The 20,501-nt window shown below is 41.3% G+C and overlaps 1 protein-coding gene across 1 annotated transcript in view; it reads right to left on the bottom strand.

Annotated features, from left to right (window-relative positions):
• The window catches only part of dcc (DCC netrin 1 receptor), a 328,455-nt gene that overhangs the window by 21,692 nt on the left and 286,262 nt on the right, over window positions 1–20,501 (bottom strand). The window contains 2 exon segments of the mRNA XM_069168937.1: window positions 14,239–14,296; window positions 14,298–14,542. Coding sequence (XP_069025038.1) covers window positions 14,239–14,296; window positions 14,298–14,542 — 303 coding nt within the window.

Below are 20,501 nucleotides of genomic sequence, written 5' to 3'. Positions count from 1 at the left end.
GACAGTATAAGTGCAATTATCAGTAATTATAAAGACAGAATGATAATCATTAGAAACTATTTTCGTGCTAGTAAAGTGAATATAACATGATTTTAGAGCTGGAACAGTAATCTGAGCATCGTCGACCTTCATTAGGACAGAATGGTGAGCAGAAAGGATGATTTTAAAGAATGTACGAGTGTCCTCCACTGAATGGGAAGTTTAATGAAGGCTTTAAGAGCGAGGATCCTAAAATCCCCGATGATGGGGAGAGAGAGAGAACATGTCGGTGTAATCAGGGACATTAGAGACCAGGCGCTTAGTGTAATTAATGATGTCAGAAACAGGAAGGAAGAGCGACAGAATTGTAAACGTCATCTGTAATCTCAGTGGGGAGCATAACGGAAGATTTTAGAGGCAGGATGGGAGATCATAATTCACAAGTTAAGTGATAGAACTGGAGGGCAAAATTTATGATTTCAGAAATAAAACAGCTGGCGCAACAAGAACTTTAATGACCGAATGGCAAAAATCATCTATCAGACACATTACAAGCGTTTAATCAAGTGACTTTAGAGGAAATGTTGAGAATAATCTCTGATTCTTTACAGGAAAGGGCCACACATTTCAAACAATCAAGAGTCGTCGTAATCTACAAAATCAATTAAATTATATACGAGTATCCTTCATTCTTATTTCTTCTGCCTCCGGACAGGTAAAAGATCCGGATAGAACTTTTCTTGGTGATGGTGATGGCTCATCGGTCCATTGACCAGCATCAGATTAGAGTCAGTTTGACTTTTCTAAATCAATTAAAACATTTCAAAGTAAAACAACAAATCATTATTCTTCTCATATTATATCATTTCCATATTCTATTCACTTTTACACTCTTGGCTTCTTCCACTTGGATCAATTACTGACCTCTACGACTCGTGTCACTATTTTCAAATATATCTGCCAAAGAAATGTAATGCTGGAAATATTTGTTACCTCTTTTATATAATAATAACAATAATAGTAATAATAATAATAATAATAATAATAATAATAATAACATTGGCAGTTTGAAAACCTTGATTACAAAACTGGGACAAGAGTTTCCACAAAGATGTTCCATCAGCTGAAAAAATGTATTCATGAACATCCGTCCATCTTTGATTTATAGAAAATGTTGTTTCCTGAAATCAACCATTTACTATCGATTCACATGAACACTTTGATCTGACAACAAAGAGATGATATTGATTGTTTTAAATGAGTTTGGAGGCAAAGTGAGAAATGGAACAGGAAACAGATCCATCCATCCATCCATCCATCCATCCGTCCGTCCGTCCGTCCGTCCGTCCGTCCGTCCGTCCGTCCATCCATCCATCCATCCATCCATCCATTCATCCATCCATCATCCATCCATCCATCCATCCATCCATCCATCCATCCATCCATCCATCCATCCATCCATCCATCATCCATCCATCCATCCATCCATCCATCTATCCATCCATCCATCCATCCATCCATCCATCCATCCATCCATCCATCAATCCATCCATCCACCCATCATCCATCCATCCATCCATCCATCATCCATCCATCCATCCATCCATCCATCCATCCATCCATCCATCCATCCATCCATCCATCCATCCATCCATCCATCCATCCATTCATCATCCATCCATCCATCCATCCATCCATCATCCATCCATCCATCCATCCATCCATCCATCCATCCATCCATCCATCCATCCATCAATCCATCCATCCACCCATCATCCATCCATCCATCCATCCATCCATCCATCCATCCATCCATCCATCCATCCATCCATCCATCCATCTATCCATCCATCATCCATCCATCCATCCATCCATCCATCCATCCATCCATCCATCCATCCATCCACCCATCATCCATCCATCCATCCATCATCCATCCATCCATCCATCCATCCATCCATCCATCCATCCATCCATCCATCCATCCATCCATCCATCATTCATCCATCCATCCATCCATCCATCCATCCATCCATGCATCCATTCATCCATCCATCCATAAATCCATCCATCCATCTATCCTTTCAGTCAAGGTAAATGTAAACAAATTAAATAAATAAAATTAAGGAAAGCGAATCGACAAGGAAACGAACCGATTACACAAATATGAGAACAGACATCCAAGCAGCAGATGAAGCAAAAATACAAACAACAAAATGATTTTACACATACTTCTAACTGCTGCCTCCATACAGTGAAAAGTGAAAGTGAAAGAAAAACAAGTGAAAGGAAAACCAGGAGACAAAAGAGCGGTGTCTGTATTTCTTTCTCTCCTCATCTTGATTCCCTGAACAGCCTCCTCATGTCGAAGCACGTCTTGAGGCTTCTTCTACCACAATCCCCTCCTCCACTCCTGAACTGCACTACTTCACTTCCTAATCAATAGACATCCATTCTGCCCCTCGAGAAACAAAACACCTGGAAGAGCCTCGATAGGAGCGGATTTCACCAGAGAACAATACACAGTCGGATTTAAACAGCGTTCAGCATCAACACAATGTTAGAAAGAAAAAAAAAATACTTTTAAACCGCCAAACAAAAGACAAACCCTTACGTTTACTGTGAAAACACCTTGAAGCTGTAAACATGTTGCTAATAATGAAAGTACAAAACCAGTTGTCGACACAACCAACCCAGAGGGAAAAATCACATGGAAAGAAGCTAAATAAATCTTCTCTTAATGACAGATGCTGTTTGTCCACAAAACCAAAGTGGATTTTCAGTTAAGGATACAGAAACTTGTCGTCTTGCTGACTCTTCATGTGTTAATCACACGGCTACTACGAGGTCCTTGTCAGGAAGTTTGTTCAGGCATTAGTATGCATAAGCTTAAGTGTTCATTTTAAAAACATGGGATGGACCTCTGAACTGACACCTTAGTATTTTAAAATGTCAAAATGAAACATGTTTAAGGTCTGAGTGTCTTGTAATTATCGGGAAGGTCGTCAAGGTCATTTGGTTACACAAATAATTGTGATTATAGATTTGTCTTTTTCTGTTTATTTTATGCCACTATTAGTATTACCTTAATCATATATTAATAATGTACATTAACCTCCTGAAGAGGATGAGCCATTTATTTGTATTCAACACTGGAACACATAGATAGATTCTTTGACCACCACACTTTTGCTGCAAATCCGACATTTCATTTGGTTTATAACCATAAATGTGTCCACAGTGCTGCTGCGGTTTCAAATCAATCAAATCTCAGCAGTAAAGCTCACCTGTGGAGCTAAATATCCACTCGTGCCATTAAAGCAGGAGAAGTGAGTGCAGCACAGCTGAACTTATTTAAAGGGTGCCGGTCAAACCTCAAATGGTAGAAACTGATGTGAAAATAGTGATGGAAAATTTATATTTCTGTTAGTTCACTTTTGTTTTTGCTGTTTTTACAGAGAAATGGAAATAAATCTAACGATTAATTAATATGTTTGCCAGTTCAAATAATCGTTTTCAGGCAATTATTTGATAATTATGACAGCCCTTAATATCTGTCTTGTTCTGTCCAAAATACTCATAATTTTAACTGCATACAGGCAAAACTGTCCAAATATGAAGTGTCAGAGCCAAATGAATGATTTAGGACCAGATCATTTAAATACCTTTACTCGGACTAAAATGTCTAAAACAATATAATCTCCTTCAAGAGCCCAGAAAGCACAACAATGTAAAATAATATGCCAAAAATAGATGGCTGCTTTTCTCTTTAGATGAGATTATTGCATTCCAAACACATCCTGAACCACCACCCACATCTTCAGTTGTTAAATGGCTCGGATGCCCATTGATGGCTTTTTCTGCAGTTTGCAGAGAATCAGTCAGAAAAATAGCAGCAGAACAACGGCTACAAAACCTGGTGCCAGGTGAGGTTCGGATGCTCCAGCAGCCGCCGTGCTCGATCAGTCCGCGTACATACTCAAAACCTCCATCTCATCATTAGTTGCTGCAGCTAAACTTTGTTTTTTTTCCTTCTGTTTGCCGTTTGTCGCCGTGTCCCGTTGAGCTTTTGTTGTCTTCCTGTTTTTGAGTTCATCTGCCTGGTTTTGTTGTTGCACCCTCTGGTTGAACTACAACAGTCTCCTGCTCTCCTGTGGAGAATAAAACTTTCTCTCACAGTTTTTTTTTTTTTTTTTTACAACAAAGCAGATTCATGATAAAAGTTTAGTGTAAAATTCCAGCTGGGAAAAATGAATACCAAATAAATGACAATACTTCTTCTCCTGAAGAGATAAATCGTCTCTGGTTCACCTGTAAACTGACATAACGATATACTTTATACTCAAATGTTTGTGCAGAACACTGAGGTTGCTGTTTTTTTTTAAACTGATATGATTCCTTTTGGTGAAACTTCAAAAAATAAGATCATATTTCTGCACGAATACTGAAGAGTTCACTTTGCTTCCTTCAGCTGAAACTCCAGTTTAAATACCACACTGGATGTTCTGAGTCTGTCAGACTGCAGCTGTAATTTGTGATTATTAGCATACGAAATATATCATACTGAGATTCTTGTTAAATTGAAGCCGGCGTCTCGCCAACGTTTACAGCAGAAAATGATCGGATAGACCACATCACTCAAACATGTTCCATCAAACACTCTCAAACCTCTTCAGGAGGAAAAGAGTGGACGTATCAGCTGTGTGATGTCATCAAGGTTTTTTATAAAGAAACATGAGAAGAGGAGTTGAAGCAACACACATTAACAAAATGAGACATCTTTGCTCAGTGGGCCTCGTTTTAATGCTCAGTCTCTGAAAACGGTGTGACATATTTCGTGTTTGTAAATGTCTGAACACAGTTCGGCGAGATTGTAATGCACAACCTGAACCGTCAGGACCCGATCAGTTCCAATCCAATTATTTATTTGTTCCACCGCGTCGGTGTGCGTCGCTGCGGATGAATGAAATGTGGAAAGAGGGCAGCAGCTCTTCCACAGCTCTGCGTCTGATGTGTCACACGTCACAACGATGAACTGAAAGAGAAACTCAGAGGAGGCGCTGGTGAAGCAGCTTTCTGTGCAGAATCACAGATGTTTTCAGGTTACAAAAAAGCTGAAAAGATTCAAGAAGAAGAGCCGGCAGAAACCTTCAGGTGTAAGAACTGAAAAATAAACATATCCAGACCTCAGGAAGCTGCTGTAACGTGACGATGACACGTGGAAAGATACCAACACGGACGTTACAACGAGAGCCGCGTTCAATATTTCTATTGTTTACTCGGATAATGTCAGTCAGCGGTCTCCCGGTGGCCCACGATGCATTGCGTGCACACAGATAAAAGAGCGTTGGCTCAGCAGGTCCAACCTCAATACGTCCCGGGTCCATTTACACCACAACTTTCAGCTGAGCTCATCATTGAACCATCAGATCGATCCAGAACGGATCAGGCTGGATTGAAGCAGCAGGTCGTTGTGATCCAACGAGCATCCGCTCACATTGGAACATAAAACTAGAGGCACTCTGTGTGGAATAGTTACAAAATAATAGGGATGATTATTGTTTTATTAGCGACTAAAACACAGCAAGCTGTTTGAACTTTGTTAATCAAGGATAAATAACCAAATCGGGAAATGAAATAAGGCGGGAAAACAAAACGCTTCACTTGTGAAACAGCCGGCGGGCCGAACAGAAGACGGAACGAGCAGCAGTGCACACAAAGTGACCGACGCCGCCATGCTCACTGGAAACCGCAGGGAAGCATCTGTCAGATATCATTTGTACTTGGTTGGTTACAAAGTTTGAACCAGACCTCTTTCAGACCTTCACATTTTTATGCCCCATGAGCAGGAGGCAACTGAAAAATATCCACATTGTTTCACCGTTTTTTCACCATCGAAACTTCAGAAGGTCACCGGAGTGCCTCAAAACTTTGAGTCTGTTCATCCCCACAACTTCTTTGTCTGACCTTGTGTGGCTCTGAATGTCTGTAAAACTTCATTTCCAACTGAGGGCGAACCAAATGTGTTAGTATGACTTCTCAGCACGCTGCTGTCAGACCGAATCCAAACTGAACGGAGCTCCAGAAAAAAAAAACGTTTTGTGGAGAAACACAATGAGCAGCAGCAATACAGAGCTGAAGCAAAGGTTACACATCCACAGCAGAGAAAGCCATAAAAGAGAGTTTCACGGTGCCTGACTCACCCTCGGGGGGTTTGTCAGAGAGGGATGGCAGCGGAGGAGGGCGACTGCTCAGAGAGGTGGATATATTTACCAGACAAGCCGGAGTGGAGGTGTGAAACGCCTGCCGGGGGTCACTTCAGAGGCGTCTGTCTCGGTTTCTGGGTCGAGGGCAAAGATGGAAAGATTTACAGCGATAGGAGGTGAAGATGGAGGGGCGGGGCTATTGATCCCCTCAACACTTTGTAGTAAATACAGTAAAAGATGAAAACGGTCTTTGAGGAGATGTCGTCTCTGGAGGAAGTGAGACTGCTCCTCATCCTCTTCGTACAGGACTTTGGTGTTTCTTTGTCTGCCTGTTTTTTGATATTTTGTTTTGTGTCTGTCTCTAACAGACCGACCATGTAGCAGCAGCCGGCTGCAAATACCAAACGCTCTGGGTTCAACCATTTCTTTTATTCTTAGAACAAGAGGTTCATTAAAGTTGGAGCCGTGTCTTTAATTGGATCTGAATCATTTATGTAAAAACAGACAAATACAGATGTTCACAGGTGAAGAATATTTTCACACTATTTTTGTTAACACGCTCAACAGAGGAAACAAAAGACTTGTTCATTAACTGGGAATACGTTTAATTTATTGGAAATATAGGAAGGCCAATTTCTGACAAGAAGTTAGAAGTGATAAAAACAACTTTAGTTACGGTAAGTTAGAAACTACTAATAGAAATACACAGTCAAAGTTAGGAGGTATGTTGATTTACTATTTACATCATCTCTTAATCCTAATTAATCCTGACAAACTCTCTCATTATATTTAATTGGTTTTATTTTTTTATGTATTTGTCCTCACCTTGACTTGTGATCTCCAGTTTACTTTAACATTTGTATGAATATCTTTGACAGTGTTTTTAAAAAAGTATAATGTTATTGTAAAAAAGTTATAATATTAACATGATAGTATTTGTACTTACTATCTCATAACTTTGACTCAGTAAATCAGAGGTTTTATGGATAACTTGGATTTAAGCCATTTAAGGTCTGAGGTGGGCGTCGTTGTTTTTTACTGTGTGTGTTTAGTAAATATGAGATGGTATTTTTTGTTTTTATTTAGTATCTTGTAATTTTGATGTATTATCTCTTAACCTTTGAGTTAGTAAGTCAAAAACTTTGACTTCGTATTGCAGAATTTCAATAATCTGTCATTTTGAATTAGTGCATCATTACACTGATCTACTATCTCATTGATTACTTACTATCTCATAAACTTGATTAAATATCTCATCATGTTTACTTATTATGTCAAATTAATCAAATATCTCATCATTCTGATTCACCATCAGGGTTTTTATTTTCTCTCAGACCTTTTTTTTCTTAAACAAAATGAGCCTCCATCTATAAAACAGCAAAAGAACTTGATTAAACTTCGTAAATTGATTTGTGTAACGAGAGTACAGAGTGTGCAAACCTTTGATGTTTTAAGGCCCTAGTGTACATTCTCTGCACCTTCACCACGTCTGATCAAACTACTCCCCTCTTCAACTCCCTCATCTGTACTCCTTCATGCCCGGAGGCACAAAGTCTTTCAGAACATCTCTCCTTCATCTCCCATCTCTCCTTCTTGCCATGACGTGAGAAGAACAGGTCATATGAATAGAAGATGAGTTTGATTCATCCGCTGCTCTTCTCACCATCTTCTGCGTAATGATTTAATAATTACATGACATGAATTATTTGACAATTAGTGCTACGTGTCTCCAGGCGCTGCTCACATTTTTTCATGTATTTTTTTGCTGTGTAGTTGGTTCTAATGATTCTGCTGTGGTGCCATCCTCAGGACAAACTAGTTTTATATAGTGTCAGGTAATGGATAAGTCAAATGTATGATTTGAGAATGAGTGTAAAATATAGCTCAGGTTTCTCCCCCTCCGTCCCTCTGTGGTCGTCCACATGCTACAGATAACCAATTTAAACTATCTAAAAGCTTTTCATTGGTAATAACGCATTTCCTCCGGGGCGAGATGAAGGCGTACACTTAAAAACATCCATCACAGCTGGCTGTGCGTCTGCCTCCAGCTGTGGCTGTAATGTCTTCTCTCTGTATCAGACATTGAGTCAGACAATCCCATTACAGCTTCCAGCATTAAACCGCACATTCAGGCCAATTTAGGTGAGTAACTGCCCACCATCACACTTTACTCTGCAGACGGACTTTGGAGACTCGATTTAAAAAGACAAAAAGGTCTCTGGATATAAAAACTGATATACAATGAGGGACGAACACATTTTTTTGTGATCTGCTCCAGCTGAATATCAGAAATAGAAGTTTCTGATAATATTCCTTTCTGTTTGAAACTCGTCTGTTTTCATTGAAGCAACGTAAATGGCTCCATTTTGGATTCTTTCGTTCACAGTATTTTGATTTTGATAGAGTTCTTGGTTTCATAGTTGAAGAGTTAAACCTTGTATTCTACAAATATGTTCTAGTCCTCTAAGTTTTGTCCAATAGACTTTGGAGGAAACATCCTTTTTGCTTACACTCTGTTACCGAGCAGTGTTTTTTTCCCCCAACAGAAGTGTGACGGAGGCTGTAGGAGGAGGTTGAGTAAGATGGTTGGATGTACACAGCTCAACTCTTGAGGAACAGACCTGTCATACCTGTCAAAGGTCTCAAGTTTTCTTGTCTCAAGAGAGCTACCTTGACAAAACACAAGTGTCCGAGAGTTACTCATGCAGCTCTCAGACACTGTGACAATAATTCACATAGCTGAGCTCCACCAAACCAGCTGAATAAGCAGTCCCCACATTTTTTGCGATTGCTGACTAAAAATGCTTGATTTTTGCGGAGGATTTTCTAAAAAATTGCCGTCATTTACAGCGTTTTAAGCAAATTTTTTGTGTAAAATTGCAGGAATTAGAAAAAATTGCAAGTGGAAAAAGAAAAATACAAGTGTTGAAAACTGCAGTTCCTCCAATGGCCACTTGAGGCTAGCTACAAAATTGAGTTGAGACTCTCGTGTTGTTACACTCAAAATAAACATGTTTACATTGTGGTTCAGAAAACGGTTCTGGTCTCGCCAGATAATTTCTCCATTCATGAAAACTGTATAAATCACACAGTTAAATGTCATTAAGGTTTCATTTAAGGTTTAATTTAAGGTGCGGCTGCTCTGAAGGTGAAGAAACCATGAGGTGACGCCATGAAGGCCACTTCTATTTACAGTCTGTGGTTTTATGATGGCCTCTGAATGTGATAGTAGTAGTTACAGCAATGGTAATGATGAGAATTGTAATGTAGAAATACAGTTATATAGTCACATGAGCCTGGTAGCTGTATTCACTGACAGTATATCAAATGCAGGCAGCATTTTGTTGGTGTTCTTAAGATGCAGTGCTGCCAGAACAATACACAGTGATGCCCAAATGTTTGTAATGTGAAATCACGTTATTGAAATGTAACATAGTTTACACAACAATCATATTCTCAAACTAAAATTATTTTCAGAATCTGCTTAAAAATCACAATTGAGCAGCTCTGCTGTAAGTTCTTATTATTGTTTTCCACTTCCTGCTGTGCAATACGTAGGAGGGGGACAAGGTATTAGCATATTAGCACACTTCTTGTTTAGGCCACTGAAATACCTGCTTGGGTTCAAAACAAGTGGCAACCAACAGTGACACCTGTTGGTTTGTGAAAGGCCGTTATGAAGCCTCCAGTTTGGAAGTGACCATATTTGGACGAGCTGGGGGAGGAGCCTGCGGTGGATTTGACCGATCTGATCGGAAACCTGATGCTACTACGTCCCGCCCACCGATAGCTGTAACCTGACTGCACCACAGGCCTGTCAATCAAACAGACACGCCCCCAAAAACAGGTCTTCTTGAATTTTCTTTTCTAATGAATGAGGGATTATTTTCAGATGGACCTCCAGAAAACTAAGAAGAAGGAGTGACTTTAGCTAACAACACCGAGATAACTGATGGACACATTTTATTCACTTTGGATTTGATGAGAGAAGTTGAATGGGAGTCTATGGAGCCGGAGGCTTTTTGGAGCCGACCTCTAGTGGCACTCGCTGGTATTGCAGCTGAAGACACTTCTGGATCGGCCTCATTTCTCAGAACCGGAAGCTACAAACTCTTTTATATACAGTCTATGATTTCAACATGGCGGTCAGTGGGGATTGACTTGGTGCTGGAGCCGGCCCCAAGTGGCCATTTGAGGAACTGCAGCAGTGGTACTTCACAGCGGCTCCATTTTTCAGACCCAGAAACTACGGACATTTTTATATCCAGTCTGTGGTTCAAAACAGATGGCTTGCTTTGTTGAATATTGAAACTCAAGTAATTGTCTTTTCAGTAGTAACTGTATCCCGTAGTTCACCGAACATGAAAAACAGTCGTGCTTTCGTTCCAATGAGCCAATATCATAGAAAAACTAATGAAATATGTTTATATTAAACATTTTCTATATGTCCACTAAAAACATAGAATAGATGAACAGAATCCAGAGGATCCTGTTGTACACCTTCATTCTTTGTTGGACTGGTTCAACACCACCAACATCAGGTACAATAGAAGAAGAACTGGTGTGAGATGAGCCTCTTTGGCCTGCAGCTTTCCATCCATCTTACCAACTTGAACCTTTAGTTTGTCCAGGGCTCTCTCTCTCTCACCAAAACAATCCAATTAAACCATGAAAACAGCTCATTCTTTTCACCAGGGGACTCATTCAGAGCCAGATAAACACACAAACAAGCCCAACGATGAACATCAAACACCATCGCTCACAAGGCTGTTTTTTTTCTCCCGGGAGGAGGTGGAGGGGAGGCGGGGGCTTGATGGAGGTTGCGCTGCCTGGCACTGAGGCTCTGTATTATGGAGTGGGGGAAGAGGGTGGTGGATGGGGTCACAGGGTGATGGAGAGGGGGGGGGGGGTGTTCTCTGGGAGTTGTCGCCTCAGGCTCGCTATTTCTGAGCAAAAGGTTTCCAGGAGCCAAAAATCAATGTTAATCTGAGGCCACCTGGGCATGTAAACAGAGCCATAATGGAAGTGTTTACACACACACACACACACACACACACACACACAGAGGTGATACACACCTACAGACGGCAGGAACACACAACAAGCACATTTACACACTGTGGCCAGGGATCATATGTACTGTAGGCCAGTGTTTGGGTTTGTGCTCACAGTGCTGCAGGCGATCAGAGACGGTTTGACAGACTGAGCTGCACAGGGAGACCAAAAAGAAAGAAAGATCTGAAACAGACAGGAAAGAGGAAAGTAGAGGACAAAGAAAGGAAAAAATGGCACACAGGGAATATCTGAGAAGAATGGTGCTGTTTTCATTGCGTCTCCACGGTAACACTTTGTGGACTGAAGCTCCAACAGGACACGCCAGGGTTCAGAAACTCATGTCCTTTCTCAGTTAAATGTGACAGTGGAAGTAAACGGTGGTGTGACATATTTACCACAGCTTTGAAAACCAGGGAAAGAGTGACTATTGAAATCAAGAAATTTACTCTGAAATCATTTGACTCCCTTATAAAGCACAGATATTTTGGATCCACCAGTTGGTCTTGTCGCTCCTCACGAAGAACATCAGGCTGAGCTGGGCAAGAGGTGGCAGGAGGTGGGAGGAGGTGGTGGTGGTGGGTGGAGCTGGGTGGAGGAGATGGTGGTGGTGGGGGGGGGTCGGGGTGGAAAAATGGCATGCACATTTCACGGATCAGGAAACAAGACGGCAGCACAGTCACGATGAAAATGGAAAAAACAAATTCAGAATGCCAACATTTGCAGAGTAATATGCAATATTTTTATTGTGGGCAATCAAACGGACGCGTTTCTGCCATAAACCATCATCAGTGTCAGCTGTGTGTTTAGAAATTACAGGCTATAAAGACAAAATCAGTGCTGCTGGTCCCGCCTATTGTTGTATCTTCATCACTGCAGCCTCTTGTCTTCTTCATACTATTCCAGAGTGGATGCAAATGTTGTCCTTTGACTAATTTTACATTATTTTCTATCCCTTGGATTATATTTGTATTCCACTCACTGGCACTTTTACACTTAAAATGTAGCTCTTAATGTGTCTCTAGATTTATGATAAATATGATGTTTGGAGACATGTCGTATAGCCCGTCATTTCTAAATGTACGCTGATGATGGTTTATGGCAGAAACGCGTCTGTTTGTCCACCCATGATTCGAAATATTGCATATTGCTCTGCGAGTGCAGGGAGTGGGAAGTGACAACCATAACTTCCCTTCCTGTCGTCATTTGCGTGACCAACTTAACATTTTTCCCACTTAGCCAGCACAGCGCTTCAGATACTGGTCCCTTGTATATTTTCACTGGCCTTATAGTTGAGAAAATTACTGGAAGTATCTACATGCATTTTAGTGGATCATGAGTTTTTTGAAAACTATGACATTATTAAAAATGCACTCATGTTACAGCTGCAGACATGTTCAACTTGCCCTGCATATGCTGTTACATTGGGCCGGCTGTTATGTCGGACCTTACCATCATTCAACTCTTTTAATGAATGGCTCAGGAGCTGGTTAGCTAAACAGGAAGTCAACGTCCCCCCACCAACCAATGGAGGAAACCGTCTGGAGTCAACCTTAGTTATTTGTTCATAAATGTAAGTACTGGAAGGTTCAACATTTGAATTTGATGACGGCACGAGAGGAACATTTTGACAATCAGCAAAAATATTTCCTCTTCCGGGCGTCTCGGTTACCTGAACCCAATTATCTGATATTTGATGAGATATTTCTGTGCAAAGTGATGAACTGACACAGGCTTCGGGTAAAAAGACAAAAGGCAACTGAGGAGAAGCTGATTTGCATGAAAGAGGGACGTTTTGTCAAAGTGACGTCTCCTTGAAGGAGACAGAGGGAGAGACGGACAGGTAGCAGAAAGACGGAGAGAACAGAGGGAGGTCAGTCCAGATCAGATCGAACCTCTGGCTAATGTCAAGGCCACTTACTGTACATCTTTCCTCAAGTACACACCAAGACATGTACGCTGTGTGGAAGCCTCAGGCTAACGCATTTACCTTCCCTGAATAAAATATTGAACGAAGTGCGGACGCTCAGTGGAGAGAATCCAGCTCGAACTAAGAGCCACTGGAATCTGACAAAAACAATCAACAAGCTCGAAACGACGAGAGAGACGGAAACCAGAAGGGGAATCTAAAAAAAGATTTTGTTTTTGTCATCGTTCAAGACAAACATCTTATTTTTCTGTTCTCACTTCAGAAGAGGCTGATAGCATTTCATAAAAGAAGCCCTAAATGAAACAGCGGTATGTTTTTCTACTGTGAAGGATTCTGGGAAAGTTTGATTGAGAAACATCCATGAATATATATGAATTGGCAGTAAGATGAATTATCAAACCAAAGTGAATCGCACAGACTTCCTAATGCAGACAAATGGACAGAACACAAGAACCAATATCTATCACCCAAAATACAAACACATGAAGCAGAATTCAGCACAGTATGAAAGGAAGTCATGAAAAGCAAATGCACTGATTCTATGAAGGCACAACATGATGTGATAACTGGACATCAGAGCGAGACTCCTCAGTACCACCAACACTGGTACACTGTTTAGGACTCTGCTTGATGTCATGATATGTCATGTTGAAGTCGTGGTTTTCACCTCCAGCACACCGACTGCTCCGTCATATCACAGCAATTTATGTCATATCATCACAATACGCAATGTCGTGCAACATAACGTCAACACACATTACATCATCTCATGTCACGTTCCATCAAATTATGTCGTATCGTTATATGTCGTGTCACAACTGTATGTCATGTCAGATTATACATACATTACGTCATATATTATGTCGTATGACGATACATAACGTAATGTCACATTTTGCCTTTGAACTTCCTGGTTTTCAGCAGACAGGTTCGTCAACAGACGATCAAACACACATTTGATGTTGAACACATGACGAGCTTTCGTGTAATTTGATGGCTAACAATGATATACACACTATATAAAGAATAAAATCGTAGATTTGAGAAACGATGATAAGCAGCTGTACTCACTGGACTGTGGCAGCATGGAGGTGTAGACCTTGGGGTCGATGGTGCCCATGGGTGGCGGGCAGCAGCGGGTTGGTGAAGCTCCGCAGCGGGTGGGTGGGCCTCACGCAGGCGGTCGGGATGGTCCGGTTGCTCCCGGCCTGGGCCTCCTCCGCTGTGGCGGTGGTGGCGGGGGCCCCCGGGACCGGGCCCACCGTGGAAACGTGCTCCCCCGGCGGGGCGGAGGAACCGGGGAGAAGGGGAGTCGCCTGCTGGGGTGGAGGCTGCTGCTGGAGGAGAGGGTTGGTGGTGGCGTCTGAGGACATCACTGAGGAGGAGGAGATGAAGCGATGAAGGGAGGAGGTTAAAAATAAGTGGTGGGAGGTTCAATGAGGACACAGAGACAAAAGAAAAAAACATCCAATTAGTGTGAATCAGTCTCATTTGTAGGGAGTGAAAAGTCATTTGTAGAAAAGACATCAAAACAGTGAATACACAGAAAAACAAACAGCCCAACTTCAAAAGTGTGAATATTCTGCTGGAGAACTTCACTGGTTGTTTTTCTTTGATGCCGGGAATAATACAGAGAGGATGTACCAGTATTGGGTAAATGAGAACTGCTGCAGGAAGACACCAGGACTGAGATGGGTTCGTGTCAAGAATGTAAATGTAAAAATACCTGCATGTACACTCCTCCGTGATCCGTGTTGTCACGTCATCATAGAGTAGTCGATGTGTATACAGTTCATACGAGGGGGAAATCCAAAAGCTCCGGGACTACTGGGCCGGACCGGACCGGACCGGAGCACAGTGCCTCCGTGATGACGGAGCACAGCGAAGCTATAAACTCTGTAAGTAAGTCTTTGAAGTTGGGCTGTTTGATGAACATCAGCCACGTGTTTACACGGGACCGCTGGTTCGTGAGCATCTGTGATTTCACCGTGAACTGGAGTCAAACTTTGTCTCAAACTCGGGAAATGTCAACGGAGACCCTTGAAATGTTGCAGAAAATCTACGGCAATGAAACCAGGAGCCGGTCGGGTGATCTGAGCGGCATTCGTGTTTCAAGAAGGACAAAAAAAAAGGTCACTGTCCCAGACCGAAGAAGGCGCGTCGGGTCAGGAGCGCCAACAGGTCCAGTTTTTGGCATTCAAGCTCTTGTGCACCGTGAGTTTGTCGTCCAGGGTGCTAATGTGCAACACCACGGGGGTCCGATCCATCCGCTACCTTTTACTAAAGAAAAACTCAGAAAAGGGAAATAATAAACTATGTACGCAGCTCTCAAAATACACTGTAGTAAAAAGAGGAACTGACATGTTACTGAGACTAACTGTTGTATGTATGTTATGTTTAAATGAAATGAAATCTATTAATATCATAATAAATATATAAATCAGGCAATACGTCGGCGAGTGGGACGGTGAGCGTCGTTGGCTGCTCAGGGGTCCGCCTACATTTAGTAGGAACGGTTTATTGCATTTATAGAATAAATAGCTGATTTAATATTAACATTTACAGAGTAATTAGCAATAAAACAGCTGTTTCAACATCAATATATCATAAGATATGAATATTATTTTATTGAAGTTGCTGCCCTTAGCTTTATATTGCCTATTTATTGTGGCATTTATCTACAGTCTTACTTCATAACCGTATTTATTTATTAAACTGGTATTAATTTGTATTAGTTTGACAGAATTTGAATCCCGTGGTTTGAAGATTCCCGTCATGTGAACATCGACTCACTTCAACACGTGACCAACGGCAGGCGGAAGGAAAAGTAGCTCCTGTTGGTTTTAGATTGATTCTGGTTTCTTTTCCTGTTAATAATAAATTACATATTTACTCCATATTCCTGACTTTAAATATCGATCTTTGAATAAGAAATCGATACTAGAAGAGAAATGTTTAGAATCTAAAGTATCAGACTTAGACCCTCGAAACTGGCTTCTACGTGACATTCGGAGGCATCGGAGGGAGAAACCTTCGGTGCAGACGAGCTGAACTGTTGGTCAGCGGCTCTTCGGTTCTCTGCTGCTCACGGCGGGTTAACAAAGCACCAGTTTGTCGCCCTCACCGGTGCTCCGGTGCTCCGGTGCTCCCCACCGAACCTACTCGCTGGACTTGGCTCGTGACACTTCTTTCTGTTGACAGAGTTTGATGTGCGCTCTCTGCTGATGTTTCAGGTGCGTATTGGAATCACGGATGCGCAGGAACAACTGCTCCAAAAATCGTTGATAACTCAGTTACTGATTTGGATCGAGCAACATAAGTTTTTCTCATGAAGGTTGCAGCATTTCCTTTTCTTCTCTGTTCATGAACAACAGGAGCACTCTGACCTTCTTCATCCACACACTTGTTTGTCGACAGCCGTCAGCTGTTTTCCTTTCATGAAACCAAAAAAGTAATTTATCCATAGATCTATGAAGTCTTTTAAAAATCCACTGGGTAATTTATGAACTTAATTTAAAACACTGAACCTTTCCTCATGCGTAAAGAAACCCGGCGGTCTGCACGCTTTGTGGTGTTGTTCTCTTTCTGTTGAGTGGGTCATTTTCTTGCTGGACTTTCTGTGTTAAGCTGAATTTCTTCCCACTGTGAGAAATCCCATTTTATCTGAACGTGTTAGAGAAAGAGGTCAAATTTTTTTTTCAAATTTTTTGATTTCAAAAATCAAATCAAAGAGGTCAAACAGGAGCTTCCTGCTGGAGACAACAGAGAAAATCCCCCGACGGAGAGCAGAAACAGATCTCAGATGTGATATGAGATGAAACTCCTCATGTCCTCAGTCTGATCAGAGAGACACAAGGAGAAGGTAGCCAGCTGATAATTACATGTTCAGTTTGTTCATTGATACGACGAGACAAGAAGGGCAAACGAGAGGAAGAGCTTAGAGAGAACAAGAGAGTCAGGTGACGTCCGGGGGGACGGAGAGGACAAAGTTCTTTTGTTGTGAACAAAAACATGATGGAACCAAGAACATCCTTCACCGTGAGCCTCGTATTCAACCACGTGTTGTTCATAACTGCCTTCCCGTAACCCTTCAAGACTTTTCGACCTCATAACATCTGAAACATCCAGTCTTAATGCTTCTGTCCTCGGTGGCTCTGATGTGTAATATCCTGCTGTGAAATAGTACTTCTTATCCTTCTCTGTTTAGTTGATGAGTCCAATCAGCTCTGCTCCTTCTTTACATTTGATCTCAAGCAGTTTAACACTTTGAGGTTGGATTTTGAAATCTTTAGCTTGGAAATGTCTGACCGGTGCCCTTATTATCAGAACAGCCTCAGTAGTCTGTGCCTTACAAATCTGTTAAAAACGACTGTCACACAAAATACAGATTTTACACCTCAATGATAGAATTTGGTTTGGTCTTGGGGGGGGGGGGGGGGGGGGGGGGGGGTTTACAGTTAAACTGTGTTGGAGCTAAATTTCCATTGTGGGGGAGCTTTTGTTGCCACAGCTAAGGGTTGTTGTAAAAATAACCTCATTTGACCATTGATGTAACCAAGCAAACAGTGATTTCCAGTTTAGTTGACCCATCCATCCACCCCAACTCCAACATCTGTCACTTTAACGTTAATAAAGTACATTATTACAGAATATTTGCAAAATCACTAGCCAGAACCCAAGAAGTGCACAACAGTTTGTCATGTTGTAGAGAACAAAATCTTTACATTTACACACATCGTTTGTTGGCAACCTTGCAACATTCGTTAGAAATAATATTAGAAACAGTACCACAAAAGTGGTCACAAGAGTTGAAGATATTGTTGTCACTCCCTGCTGAACTGAGCTTAATATTTACATTTTTCCAGTACAGGCCATACCTGTTTATTAAAATACATCCCATAGCTATTAAAAATGTATGTATCATTTTTGTGCTTCATTTCAATTATGTCAAAAATTTTGTAGAATTTGCAGTTGAGAATTTTTACAGGTTACATATCAATGTTCACTGGCTCATTATTACGAATAATTATTCACTTACTTATTTAGAATTTTATTTAGACCAAAGTAAAAACTGGAATATTTCAGATCTCACTCGTCCTCCTGCTCCTCCTCCATAGCTAGAAGAGTGGCCACAGAAATGTCATGTGGATAAAACTGTACAGATTGTCAGCCTTCATAAGCAGCTCTTAAACCGACTTCTTAAATAAATGATGCTTCTAGCTACGACTAACGCAGCTTCTGTGTTGAATGAAAATGATGTTTTGACGGATACATCACTCACTTCTCATTAGTAAGAAAGAAGAAATCCAAGAAGAAATTTGCTAACATGAAAACAATATCAGACTGAATTAAAAAAGACTAAATAATCTCCCGATGATGTGATGGAAGGTGGCTGTGATGTGATGAGAGGTTAGAATTATTAGCTGCAGTCAGTGTGATCAGAGAGGACACGAGAGACGACAGCCTGTAACTACGTTCAGGTCGCTGTGTGTTCGTTAAGCAGCGGAGGACGTGAATGTGAGCGGGACGGATGCTGCAGTCCCTGCAGGACGGACATTCATTAAAATGAAAAGGCAATTCTGGGAGAATTTCAGTCTGACATGCTGCAAAAAACATGGAACATAAATCCAGCCTGAAAAAACATCCGGTTCTACAAATGAGACACGAACAGTACGTCTCCTTGTTTTTATCAGCACGCCATGAAGACATATAAACAAATTTCATTTTTACTTTCCCGGATCAAAATTCTACTGTAAATAATCTGATTTGTTATTAAAAATTTGCAACAGCAACTCAACCAGATTTGATGCAACAGTAATGAAGAACAGCAATTTTACATGTATTTTTATGCTGGTAGTACTCGGTGGTCTCTTCACTGGCTGGTTGTGATTTTATAACATATTTTAATATGTGCCATTAGGATGGAAACACATTAAACATGTTGGTTTGGCGTCAAAGATACAACACTAATCGTAGTGAAAGTATGTAATATCACATCATGTAATCTAATGACGTAATGTCACGCAACTTGATGGAAAAACTCAAACCAGTTTAAACTTCAAGACGTTATCTGTTTGTTTTTTTTCCACTAAAAAGAAGCCGAACAAGCTGAAAACACAACCTTAATTCAAAGTCAACATTTACTCTCCGTTCAGCTCGTTCTTTTGTCTCCGGATGTTCCAGTTTCATCCCCAGCTGACTGTCTGCTGTTGAAGGTCGTGGAAAGTGTGTTAATCAGAACCTTTTAGCTGAAACCAGCTGAAGGAAGCAGCAATAATAAGAACACGGAGACTGAATCCAAACAGTAAAAGTAAGTTTTAAATGTGCTTCAAAAGCTCTAGAGGTTTATTTACTGACCATACTCAGTCTGCTTCTAAGTTTTTTATGCATTTCCTGTGTCTGACAACCGCTGTGTCATCATATATTAAGTGAAATGTTCAAACCAAGGTCTCCATGTTCATAACAGCAGCACCATTTATGCAAGATGTTCTGAATCATTTAGAATCATTTTGGATCTCCTCCAATTTGAAATTAAAGTTCTGTGAGTCTGAAGAACATTTGCACCAAAAACACTTCCGATGAACCCATCAAAAGCTCGATTGATGCTATTTGACACAGATTTAAGAATGTGCTTCTTCCTGCATCTTTTGGCGTCCCGCCACGCGTCCATATCTTCGACCACGATATAATTTGATGGGTTACATCTGCAGAGATCTTAATCAGCCGTTACTAAGAAGAAGACTCTCCAAAGTGAAGTAATCATGCTGAATAGTAAATTAAGTGCATTTAAAGGGATTTTATCTTCAGCCCTTTACAGTTTGCCTCCATTGATCTATTTCCTCACTGGTCTAATCATCGGGGGCAAACGGGGGTCAGTGTTTTGCTCAAGGACTCTAATGAATTGTGTTAAATTCATCTAAAAAGTTATATAAAGATCAGTGTCGAAGTTCATCCCATAATTAGCCGCATAGCAACAGATCTGAAGCGCTCTGATTGGGTGTTTCTCTCGTTAATGCTATCTGGGAAACTTGACTTCTTATGGATCCAATCTTGTACCTCTCACTTTGTAATGAGTGGAGCTCATTGCTGCGTCTCATTGTGTGTACGACTTTAAAGTTTCCCCTCATTAACAGCCTCCCCCCCCCTCCCCCCCACACATACACACTATAGCAGCCTTGCTCTACCATAAGCTGCCCCGCCCCGTCTGCTCTTCACCACTGTGAGTATTGCTGGCGGCGATCAGCCCTCCTCGCCGCGTCGATTCAATGACTCCGATGCCTCTCCTCCTCCCTCCGCTGCTGTTAAATAACTGATACGAGCCAACCAGGAATTAG

The sequence above is a fragment of the Embiotoca jacksoni genome, unplaced genomic scaffold, assembly GCF_022577435.1.
Source record: "Embiotoca jacksoni isolate LCO1_2020_lvr unplaced genomic scaffold, fEmbJac1.0.p SCAF_42, whole genome shotgun sequence".
In the NCBI taxonomy this organism is placed as follows: domain Eukaryota; kingdom Metazoa; phylum Chordata; class Actinopteri; family Embiotocidae; genus Embiotoca; species Embiotoca jacksoni.
Note: the sequence above shows the minus strand (reverse complement) of the source record. Positions and strands in the feature narration are given on the sequence as shown.